Source organism: Littorina saxatilis, linkage group LG3 (genome assembly GCF_037325665.1).
Source record: "Littorina saxatilis isolate snail1 linkage group LG3, US_GU_Lsax_2.0, whole genome shotgun sequence".
NCBI lineage: Eukaryota > Metazoa > Mollusca > Gastropoda > Littorinimorpha > Littorinidae > Littorina > Littorina saxatilis.
The window spans coordinates 16,408,467-16,420,449 of NC_090247.1; the positions used below are offsets into that span (position 1 = coordinate 16,408,467).

At 44.1% G+C, this 11,983-nt stretch overlaps 1 protein-coding gene across 1 annotated transcript; it reads left to right on the forward strand.

Annotated features, from left to right (window-relative positions):
• The first annotated feature begins 4,207 nt into the window (after nucleotides 1-4,207).
• Nucleotides 4,208-11,241, forward strand: LOC138961114 (uncharacterized). The gene is made up of 5 exons (XM_070332714.1): nucleotides 4,208-4,233; nucleotides 8,495-8,631; nucleotides 9,383-9,389; nucleotides 9,842-10,067; nucleotides 10,970-11,241. Exons 1-5 carry the CDS (start codon nucleotides 4,208-4,210, stop codon nucleotides 11,150-11,152), a joined length of 579 nt encoding a protein of 192 aa, XP_070188815.1. The 3' UTR covers nucleotides 11,153-11,241.
• The last annotated feature ends 742 nt before the right edge of the window (nucleotides 11,242-11,983 follow it).

Consider the following 11,983-nt stretch of genomic DNA (forward strand, 5'->3'; position numbering starts at 1 on the left):
CTTCCCAGGTTTTCTTGAGCCAGTTTGCAGGTCTCCTCAATCCTGTTCCTGAGTTCCACGATGTAGGTCGCTGTCGTTTGCACCTCCTCGTCAGCTTCTTCGTCCGTCCAAGCCTGACGCAGGATAGCCATGGGACCGCGTACCTGTCTGCCGTACAACAACTCAAATGGGGAAAAACCCAAGCTCTCCTGAGGAACCTCGCGGTAAGCGAAAAGCAGTGCTGGGATGTACCTATCCCACGTGCGTGGTTTCTCCTGAGCTAGTTTTCTCAGCATGGTTTTCAAGGTACCATTAAACCTTTCCACCAGCATTAATTTTACTACTCAGCGGTTCATTTCTTCGCAAGGTCTTGGTTAGACGAGTGTGCTGTGTTTGAACGGATACACGATCAAGTTTTTTTGCTGTGGACTGTTTCACCTGGGATATTTTCTGTTCCACTGGGAATACCTGCGAGCGCCTTCGGAACTGTGAGTATTTCTTATTTTGTGTGAATCTTTTTAAAACTTTGTAGTTTATTTTTATTTTTCGCGAATATTGCTGAATTCTAGAAGTTATACTTATACTGTATTGAATATTTCGTGAATTTCGTGAACTGTTAATGCTGAGAAAATGTAAATGTTACGCCATCAGTCAAAACCATTAGGGGCATGTTACACGGGAAAACCCGGCTTTGTATGAAAATAAAAAATAAAAATGCAGGGGGGTGGGGGGGTTTGGGAGAGGGGGGGGAGGGGGGGGGAGGGATGTAGACAGCTGGCTGCCGGCTGCTAGAGGAGACCTGGACCCGTATGCTTATGGGAGAAGTTCGCGACAACTCCCGAAGTTTTGAGTGACATCGGAAGTAATTGCCTCACTTTCGTATGCATGGGCCGGAAGGAGGGCTTACTTCGAAGCAAAGTGAGGAAGTAACTGAGGGTAGTTGGCGACTACTTTGAAAGTTTTGAGCGACATCGGAAGTACATCCTCACTTTCGCATGCATGGGACGGAAAAAGAGCTTACTTTGGAAACAAACGAGGAAGTAAGTGAGGGTAATTGTACTACAGCGAGACCCATGAGTAAACACGCTACTTCCAACGTTTCTCAGTGCAAAATGGCAGGGCTTTTCTTCGGTTTTTCATATCAAACCGAGCTAACGCAAATGAAAGTCCCAAAGAGAGATAATAGAAGGAAAAGTCGTATCTCGTGCGTGCATTTGTGCAAATTTCCCTGAATACAAACCTGAGTTACCAGCTTTGACATTTGTTCGTTCTGGGTCACTGGCAACCACTCTTTCATCCCCGCTTATACGAGGGGGTGTTTCTATGTACATGGGCGTCGTTGTGTGCATGTGTGAGTGTGTGTTTGTGTGTGTGTGTGTGTGTGTGTGTGTGTGTGTGTGTATGTGAGAGAGTGTGTATGTGAGAGAGAGAGTGTGTGTGTGTGTGTGTGTGTGTCTGTGTGTGTGTGTGTGTGTGCGTGCGTGTGTGTGTATGTGTTTGTTTCTATTTGTGCGAGTGCCTGCCTGCCTGTGTGTGCGTGCGTGCGTGCGGGTATAATTGTGCGTTTTAATGCTGTCTGGCGATCTGCTTAAAAAGGAGATTTACTAAGACTTTTAAGATAAGCGTTTGACTTTGTCGTTTTTCCACAATTTAAATCAAACTTTGAAGGGAAAGCTCAGTAAAATGGGCTAGATTTAGAGAGGTGAACAAAGCCCACCACTTTCCTTTCGCCACTTCATTTTCAAAGTGGATTCACGACGCGCGGCGCGTTGTGCAGCGTTGCGAGCGGTGCGATTCACGACGCGCGATGTATTCTGCTGTTACATTTCCTTCACAATCGCAAAGTTTACAACAGCTACACCTATCTGATCTATTTGAGAAATAAAACTGTCAATAAAACGAAAAACAGAGCACCATTCTCTCTCTCTCACTCTTTCACCTGCGTTCACCATATATCGCTGCGCCGATGTCTAAACATGCCCAAGTTCCGGCCTTGAATATTTGGCAGACATATCACTACATGTCTTTGCAATGGCTTCTAAACTTGGCCAACAATGTAAGTTCGCACGCTCCGGTTTTCTTCTTCATTCCATGTAAGCGCTGGTACTGTAAAGTGGTGTATGAATTCACGTGAGATAATATAATAGAGGTAGGTGCAAACTATTGTTGTTCAAAATGTTGCTGATACAAAAATGAAGCGCGTCAACAATCGCTGCGCTAGTGAAACCGAAAAGCAATCGCCGCGCTCTGGGAATCGCCGCGCTCTGGGAATCGCTTGCCCTTTATTTTCTCTTGCCCGCTCGGATGCGCTGACAACGAAACTCAACAGTGCGTGTTGTAAATTTCGCAGTTTAGACGCCACTGGCAGAGACATTCTGTTCGCAGAAGAAGCGCTGACAACACATGTGCGATTAATTTGCAACCCGAAGCTCTACTCATAACATTTATAACTGTTTGTTTGTTTGTTTGTTTGTTTGCTTAACGCCCAGCCGACCACAAAGGGCAATATCAGGGCGGTGCTGCTTTGACATATAACTGACGTGCCCCACACACAAGACAGAAGTCGCAGCACAGGCTTCATGTCTCATCAAGTCACATTATTCTGACACCGGACCAACCAGTCCTAGCACTAACCTCATAATGCCAGACGCCAGGCGGAGCAGCCACTAGATTGCCAATTTTAAAGTCTTAGGTATGACCCGGCCGGGGTTCGAACCCACGACCTCCCCGGCGATCACGGGGCGGACGCCTTACCACTAGGCCAACCGTGCCGGTATTTATAACTGTTCAAAGTGAGACAGTTAACAAATTAAGGTCTGCCCTATAAATATAAGTATTCTATCTATATTAGGGAAGACATAGAACTCTAAAGTGGTGAAGCGGCAATCGGCTCCTGGCCGCCATCTTTGATTTTCCCCAGCGGAACCTAGGGACATGTATGCTACATAAATCCAGTGAAAGATCGACTTAAGCGTCCACTCCAGACCTTAAAGTAGGAAGACATGAACAGTTAAAATAACAATCAGGTAACCTATATCCAATACATTAAAGTTCTCCATTTAGAAATAACCAAAACATGAATACAAAGTCAACGAAAGTAGATTCGTAGAATCGCCCAAATCACCGAAAGTCGAAGGGGAGATGTAGCTCAGTCGGTAGCGCGCTGGATTTGTATCCAGTTGGCCGCTGTCAGCGAGAGTTCGTCCCCACGTTCGGCGAGAGATTTATTTCTCAGAGTCAACTTTGTGTGCAGACTCTCCTCGGTGTCCGAACACCCCCGCAGTGTGTACACGCAAGCACAAGACCAAGTACGCACGAAAAAGATCCTGTAACCCATGGCAGAGTTCGGTGGGTTATATAAACACGAAAATACCCAGCATGCTTTCGGAAAAGCGGCGTATGGCTGCCTAAATGGCGGGGTAAAAACGGTCATACACGTAAAAGCCGTGGGAGTTTCACCCCATGAACGAACAAACAAACCGAAAGTCGTTTGTGTTTTTGATGTGAACTTCGTTTCACCGTCAACCGGAAATGACGTGTACGCAGCATTTGTGACGTAGCACTTCCTTATATGGCACGAAACGAGTGTGGTTGGTTGGTACTAAATAAGCCAAGTGTCTGAAACAACTGTGAGCTTTGAGTGCGACTAAGGTCAAGGGGAACAACCGCAGAATAGACACTTTACGGGTGGTCACGAGTTCATTCCCTTTGCATGATTTCTGTTAAAACGTCAAGCTGTATTTTTGTGCTTAGCTTTTGGTGTGACAGTTTAGAAGGGGTAAGGGAAAACTGTTCAGATACTGGTATGACTGATTTTACTGTAGACTGATGATTTCTTTTTTGTTTCTAGTGTGCAGAAGTGTCCTTTTGTGTTTGACCTTTTATTTCTATCTGTCTAAGTTTTTAGTTGTTGTCTCAAACTAGACCGCGGTTTCTGGTGTTCATGGCCTGATTTATTTAAAGTAAAAAGTTCATTGCCTGAATACGTATGTCCGTGTGTGTGTGTGTGTGTGTGTGTGTGTGTGTGTGTGTGTGTGTGTGTGTGTGTGTGTGTGTGTGTGTGTGTGTGTGTGTGTATCAGTGTGTCAGTGTTTGTATGTGTGTGTGTGTGCCTGTGTATGTGTCTGTGTGTCTGCCTTGCCTGTCAGTATTTAACATTGGGAAAAACCGTATCTTTTTCTGTTTGAAGGTTGCACCATGTTCCCGAAAGAAGCAGAACAACACAGATATGCCGAAGCTGATCAAGCCAGAACGGTGAGTTTTTGCCCGTATGTCGTTGGGTATAATCGTATGTTATTGTCAATGTAGGTCTATCTGTATGTCGTATGTCTGTCTCTTCGGTCGTCGCTTGTCTGTCTGTCTGTCTGTCTGTGTATGTGCTGTACATTAACAGGCTTTTCCATTCACTCTCTGTTTTTTCTCTGCCACATATCTGTACAGGTTTGTACATATAACAACAGGATCTTGTCACTTGGTCACATACCAAAATTCAACAGCCTGTCAGTTTTCAGTGCTGGGTGGGGATGTTTTTTTTTTTTACTAAATTAATGTTTTAGGTTGACATAGGTGTCCAGGTACACCATATGTAACAGAACATTCCCATTCTGGACAAAAAACTGACAGGCTGTGGAATATTTGATAGATACTCTTACCACAAGTAAAAGCCTGCGCAGATATGTGGTAAATTACAATGCTACCTACTTTTATATGAAGATATCTTTAAACAGAATCCATTTATTATAAATTATGGTCAATATCTGTCACCGCTCCAAAACCATTATACGTTATTTGTATTTTGACCAAATCTGACATTTTACACAGACCGAGGAAGTATTCCTCCGAAACCGCACCAGATCTGTGTGAAATGTCACATTTTGGTCACAAATACCAATAACATTATGTATCGATCGATTTAAGATTGAAGTCCTCTTATTCGTTTACGATTAAACGCGCACAAATATGAAACATGCACTCTTCTGTAGTCTCGGATATTCGCCTAAATATGAGTTTCTGTCGGACTCGGACGTCACGTAGCTCAAAGAAGAATATCCAATGTGCAATCGATATTATTATTACAGCATCTGACTCCCTGTACAAGACGCATGGCCGCAACCAAACATTAAAGATTGATGTGTTTAACTCTGTACTCACCGAGAAAAACAGCAGAACAGCACATGCTTGAAGACCTACGACCATGTTGACAAACCTGTATAGTACAGAATCACTGTATGTGGCTGATTGTTGTGTTACTCCTATAACTGCCACAGTAGAACTGCTGTCAGCTTGTGTATGATGTGTAGCTATAATATATAGTTGTGCGATATAATGATTCATTATCCGGATATCATCTGTGTCAAGGGAAGGTGAGACAACGGATGTTTGCGTGGTTGCAGAAACGTGACAATGAAGGAGTCAAAGTCGCAATAACACAACGCAGTTTACTGGATCACAGAAAAGCAGAACGACAAGAGGGGACACATACAATGGGAAATCTATGTCTCGCGATTCGTCCATTCCACTATTTTAATGAATGGATTGCGGCTGACTAGGAATTGAGGAAGTGGAGTGTGTGTGTGTGTGTGTGTGTGTGTGTGCGTGCGTGTGTGTGTGTCTGTGTGTCTGTGTGTGCGTACGTGTGTGCGTACGTGTGTGTGTGTGTTCATACGTGTGTGTGTGTGTTTGTGTTTGTGTGTGTGTGTGTGTGTGCGTGTGTGCGTGCGTGTGGGCGTGCGTGCTATTTTCTTCTTTTTCAGTATGACTTATTCCGATCCGACCTGTTGAACGTGCCATCTACTGCATCATTTGACAATTTATTGTAAGCTACTCCCTTCAATGGGCTTTTCTTCTTCTGAAACTCCAACGTCTTTTGAATGGGTCTTAACGTATACGACCGTTATAACTTCGCCGTTTTTTAGGCAGTAATATGAATACGCCGATTCCAATGGATACCTGCTTAGTACAAAAAAATCCGTATTTCTTTAACCCACCGAACTCTAACATGGAATACAGGAGCGCACTCGGTTTTGTGCTTGCATGTACACACGACGAGGGATAAGTCACTAGGGACATCCAGATTCAACCTTCGTCAGACGAACATTCGTCGGTGGTGGGGATTTCCTCTCTATTTTTAACTTTGTGCCTCAATGCGCATGCGCTTGGTTTTTGGCGCTCACCACTGCTTGCCGAAGATCGGGATCTGCGTGGTGAAAAAGGCATGTTTGACGAACCTCAATCAGCAAATTTGCCAATCTTCGTGAGTACTTTTAGTCCTTTTCATAATGTTAAAAATATGTTTTATGTGCGCAGTGTTAAAGTTTAATATCTTTACGACGCTTCTGTGGGCTGTGCATCTGTAAACTGTTCATTTTGGAGGCGTAGTGCATGAACACGGATACCCACACAAAACTCAGAACTTGAGTCGACGGTCGACATATCCTGCCAATTATCTCCCTTGATCTCTCTTGCACAAGACACTTGTTTCCACTAGACCTATTTGTTTTAGAGTTGGGAATGAATCTAAAAATCGAAAAAAAATTCAGTGTTGCTTGTGTACCCAGCATATTCAGATGTCTGGAATATTCCGATAAAAAAGACTCGTCATATAACACTACTCGTCATCACTGTTTCGAAAAACAGACGAACGCACGAAGAACTTCGCGTAGATCTGGACCGAAATTAGAAAGTGGTGACCGTGACGGGATGTGACGTCACCACTTCAACAAACTCGCGAACATCGGAACTCACGAACTTTTGACGAAGGCAAATCTGGATGTCTCTACTAGCAGGTCTTCACATTAGTTGACCTGGGAGATCGGACAAATCTACAACCTGAACCCAACAGGCGCGGACTTGATTTGAACATTCAGTCTTCCGCATAGGAGGCCAGCGTCTTCTTCACTAGGCCATTGTGTCCGTCGCGAACGGGACCAATGGCTTCGGGTCAAACAGATTTTCCGTGTTACTGAGGAAAAATCCAAACCTGATTCGGATGTGACCTGTTGCAGAATCGCGTCTTATCCACTAGACCATTGTGTCCGTCGCGAACGGGACCAGGGGCTTCGGGTCAAGTTGACCTGCCGTGTTGCTGAGGAAAAATCCTAACCTGATTCGGATGTGACCAGTTGCAGAATCGCATTACTTTCAAAAAAAGTGCAGATAACTTCATTTAGATTTTCACCGAGCAAACTTAATCGTCCTGAAAAAGGCGACACTAATGCCACCTAGAGTGACACTAATCTGATGGAGTCTTTAGTTCTACTGTCATCCCAATCAGTGTAAGCAGATTTGTTCATTGATTCAAAAGATCAGAATCTGTCTACCGTTCAGAGTTCTCACGGTTGATGGTTGTGTTACAAATGTGTTCATTTGTACGTAGCGGGTGCATTTGTTACGATGATGCGGAGGAGAAAGGGGAAGAGCGGGTTGGGTGGCTGCTGAGTATTCTCTCATAGGCGGCAGTGATGGGTTCTTGTTCATTTTAAAAGCAGACCCGTTTGTTTACTAATTTGCTTGTGTTGTTTGTTTCTTTGTTGTTTTTTGTTTGTTTATTATTTATATTTTTCTCTTTCTAGTTTTCCTTTTTTTTCTTCATTTCTTTCTTTATTCTTTCTTTCTTTCTTTCTTTCTTCCTTTTTTTTTCCCTTTTTTTTCTTTTGTTTTTTCTTTCTTTCTGTCTTATTTTCTTTCGTTCTCTCTCTTTCTTCCTTTCTTCCTTTCTTTCTTTCTCTCTTTCTTTCTTTCTTTCTTTCTTCTTTTATTCTTATTTTATTCTTCTTAAACAATTTGGCATGTAGGTAGATTTGACCATGTAGATTCTAAAAAGCTGAACATGTTAATCTCAGTAGTAAATGTTCTCCCTTGACGAAGGGTGTTAGCTATATATATCTCGTAGCTCCTTATGTGTTTTCTGTGACGAATGTACTCTTTGCCAAACGCTGTCGCATTTTTCAGGAGTATGACTCGAATGTATAACTCGGCAGTGTTGTTGTCATTAAAAGAGCTGTTTCGTTCTGCTTAAAACTGGGCTCGTTTGTTTTAAAGAATAGCTAGGTATAAAGTCACAGGTTCAAAAACACACCTGCCCTCAACAAAAGCGTTATTGGGTGGGGTGTGTCTAAAACACGCGGGGACACGCGGGGACAGTTAAACAGCACGCGGGCAAACTTAAACAGCACGCGGGGACACGCGGGGACGGTGAACTAGCACGCGGGGACGTTATATAATAACATTCTGACTATCCTTTATTTATTCAAAACACTAAAACACGCGGGGACAGTTTAACTGCACGCGGGGACACACGGGGACGGTGAAATAGCACGCGGGGACGTAATTTTATGACATTCTGACTTTAAAAAAAAATAATAAAAGAAAGTAAAATAAGTTAAAAAAAATAAAAATTAAAAATAAAAAAAATAAATAAAGGATAGTCAGAATGTTATTATATAACGTCCCCGCGTGCTAGTTCACCGTCCCCGCGTGTCCCCGCGTGCTGTTTAACTGTCCCCGCGTGTTTTAGACACACCGTGCAAGGTGAACACGGCGTGTCCTTGGAGTTGTGGCTCAACGTGGAGGCTTTCGAGTACCTGCGTGACGACCCCTGTCTACCTGTCGACACCAACGCCTCCGGTATGGGCGAGCTGCTCAACAGTGGCCGTCACCAACTCCCTTGCAGACCAAACTATATGGCAGTCGACAGGAGTTGGAGAAAACGACAACATTTATCACCAGTGCTGGACTGATCGTGCAACCTCTGCGAACGCCAAGACGAAGAAGAAGAACAGAGCATCCAAAGCAAGGTACAAAGAAAGATAGACAAAAACAAAGACACGAACACACACACGCAAACAAATGTACATGCGTGCACACACACACACACACACACACACACACACACACACACACACACACACACACACACACACACACACACACACGCACACACACACGCACGCGCGCGTACGCATCCACACACGTACGCACTCGCACACACACACACACACACGCAAACACACACACACACCCACACACACACACACACACAAACACAAACACGCAAGCACCCCCCCCCCACACACACACACACGTACACACACACTACATCCACACGCACGCACGCACCCCCACCCACACCCCTCACCCATACACACACACACACACACTAAAAACACCAACATTATAACAAGACATTACTGCAACGTACTTGAACACGACATTATTGGCAAAGCAGAAAGTTTACTAGTCACGTACTGTGACCATATCGTCTATTAAAGTAGAGGGACAAAGAATTGGGATAACAAACTATAAATAAAAGGAGATTAGACAGATATTTTTGCCTTTTTTTTCAAGAGAAACAAAAAGAAAGTTGCTTGTTTAATTAAATGCTTGTTATTCTCTCTCGTGCAAGGGGATTGGTTAATCCTAACTCCTAAAGAGCGCTATTGTCTCTTTGTTATTAGATATTGTTGGACGCAGTGGCTTAGTGGATAAGATATCGACCTTCTTATTGGAAGGTCGTGAGTTCAAATCCCGGCCGCGGCCGCCTGGTGGGTTAAGGGTGGAGATTTTTCCGATTTCCCAGGCTAACTAAGGTGCAGAACTGCTGGTGCTTTAACCTGCTCGTGTATACACGCAAGCACAAGACCAAGTGCGCATGGAAAAAGATCAAGTAATCCATGTCAGAGTTCGGTGGGTTATAGAAACACGAAAATACCCAGCATGCTTCCCCCGAAAGCGGCGTATGGCTGCCTAAATGGTGGGGTAATAACGGATATATTCGTAAAAGCCGTTGGAGTTTTAGCCGATTAACAAAACAGACAGATTTTGTTGGATTTCTATCAAGACCGTGTTGTCTTTTCTTGTGCAGGGTGGACCGAGCGCTGGGCGTGGCCAGTGTCCAAGTGCAGAAGGTCATCTCTTTTGCCTGGGACTCGGACTTCACGTGCACCACGAAGCAGTACAAGTCCAGCCTGGCTGCCCAGATCCGCGCCACCTACGGCAAACCCATTGTCGTAGACTGCTCCTTTCACTCCCCTGCCAACTGGTCCATTGTCGTCAAAGGCTACAATCTGGACCAACCCATGTCGTATGAGGTGATCTCTTGGTTTATTTGTCCAGTCTGTATGGAAAGTAGCAGACGATCACAGCCTAAAAAGTCAGTGCTGATGGTACCCATGATAAAGCACATGTGCGTTCTGGTCCCCGCTCTTTTAGGAAATGGAACAAGGGATTAGAGGTTAGAGGAACTAACAAGATAAAGTCAATACACATGTACTCACCAGAAAACAGCAACAAGACCAAAGGAACATGCTGTTTAACTGAAACATCAAACTGTTTTCTGGTGAGTGCAATTTTTTTTTCTTCAAAAATGTTTTATTCGGGCAAATTTACATTGTGTCATGTAATGCATAGAAGTCACATAATAATAGAGTGGATATGACGGATAAAAACATATTCAATACAATATACAAGCAATGAGTACATTGTTATTTTTATCGTGTTAGTTCCTCACACCTGCAGTCCCTAGTTCCATATCTTTCATTCACTCTTTTAAGGTTTAGTGTGTCCAGGGACCCTTTTCAAAAAGTTCGAGTACTTACTTTGGCTTCGTGCGCGTACAGGACGCAGAGACCCACAGTTTGGAGAACCCTGATTTCCCCCTTGACTGACAAAATACGTATCAGATACGTGTTTGCTACCATGACAAAATCATTACTGTGACAAGGGAAATAACCGTTGTGTTTTGTCCTTTACAATACAGCAAGATGATTACCTCCCCTGTAGACCAGTTTCTCAGTGTTGATGTCACTGCTGTACATTATGATTTTTTTTATTGACTATTTTAACTAAATGTTTCCGGCAGTCGGGGGCTTAACAAGCTTTTCAGATAACTTTCTCAGTTCCGATGTCCCCGTTTACCTTGTACGTTATGATATTTTGTATTGACTATGTTTACTAAATTCTTCCGGCAGTCACAAGCTTTTCATTGTTCTAGATCAACTGGCCGGCTGTGGACGGCACACGACAAATCTCCCACCTGGGTGGGTACTACTTCGAGCTAGACTGGGGCTATAGGAACAACAGAGTCCCTTCCATTGAGTACACTCAGCTGTACGACATTCCCATGGTCCTTCTCAACATGAACGTGACGGGTTGGATCATGCAGTGTCAAGGCTAGCGGCGCTCCCAACGCATGCATCTTCGAGTATGACTTCAGTCGCGGGTCTTTGGTCCGTCATTCTCTTAGAGGTGGTCGGGTTTATTAGTAGACTTCAGGGGCGGATCTGGGTTTTGAAAGGAGGGGGGTGCAAAGTTCTTTTTTTTTTTTTTGTATCTTATCAGCGAAGCGCCGAACCGATGGCGCGAAGCGCCGAGCATGCTAGGGGGGTCCGGGGGCATGCCCCCCCGGAATTTTTTTTTTTAAAAAGGAAGCAAAATTGTGCAATCTGGTGCAATCTGAGCGTGTAAAGTGCTATTTTCAGGTGATACATTTTTCTTCTTTTTTTTTTCTTCTTTTTTTTTTTTTTTTTTTTTTTTGTCCCGCTGGGGGGGGGGGGGGGTGCAATTGCACCCATTGCACCCCCCCCAGATCCGCCCCTGGACTTAGACAATGATTGGAAATAAAATCACGGACATTATTTTAATGGGAGAATTGTGTTTTTCAGTGTTTGTTTATTTGCTGACTTCTTTGCACATTTGTGTTTCTTTGCTTCTTGTGTTTTGTTCTCTTTGGTATTATGTACGTATAGTGACGGGATGGTCTGTCGGGGACTGGTTGGTTGGTTGGTTGGTGGGTTGGTTGGTCGGTTGGATGGTTGGTTGGTTAGTTGGTTGGTGGGTGGGTGGGTGGGTGGGTGGTTGGTTGGTTGGTTGTTTGGTTGGTTGGTTGGTTGGTTGGTTGGTATTGTGTATCGTCTCTTCTGCTGATATTGCTGTTCGAGACCGATGCTAGTTTGTTTCCTTTGGGACTGGTGGGACTAACACGCACACACACAAACACACATACATA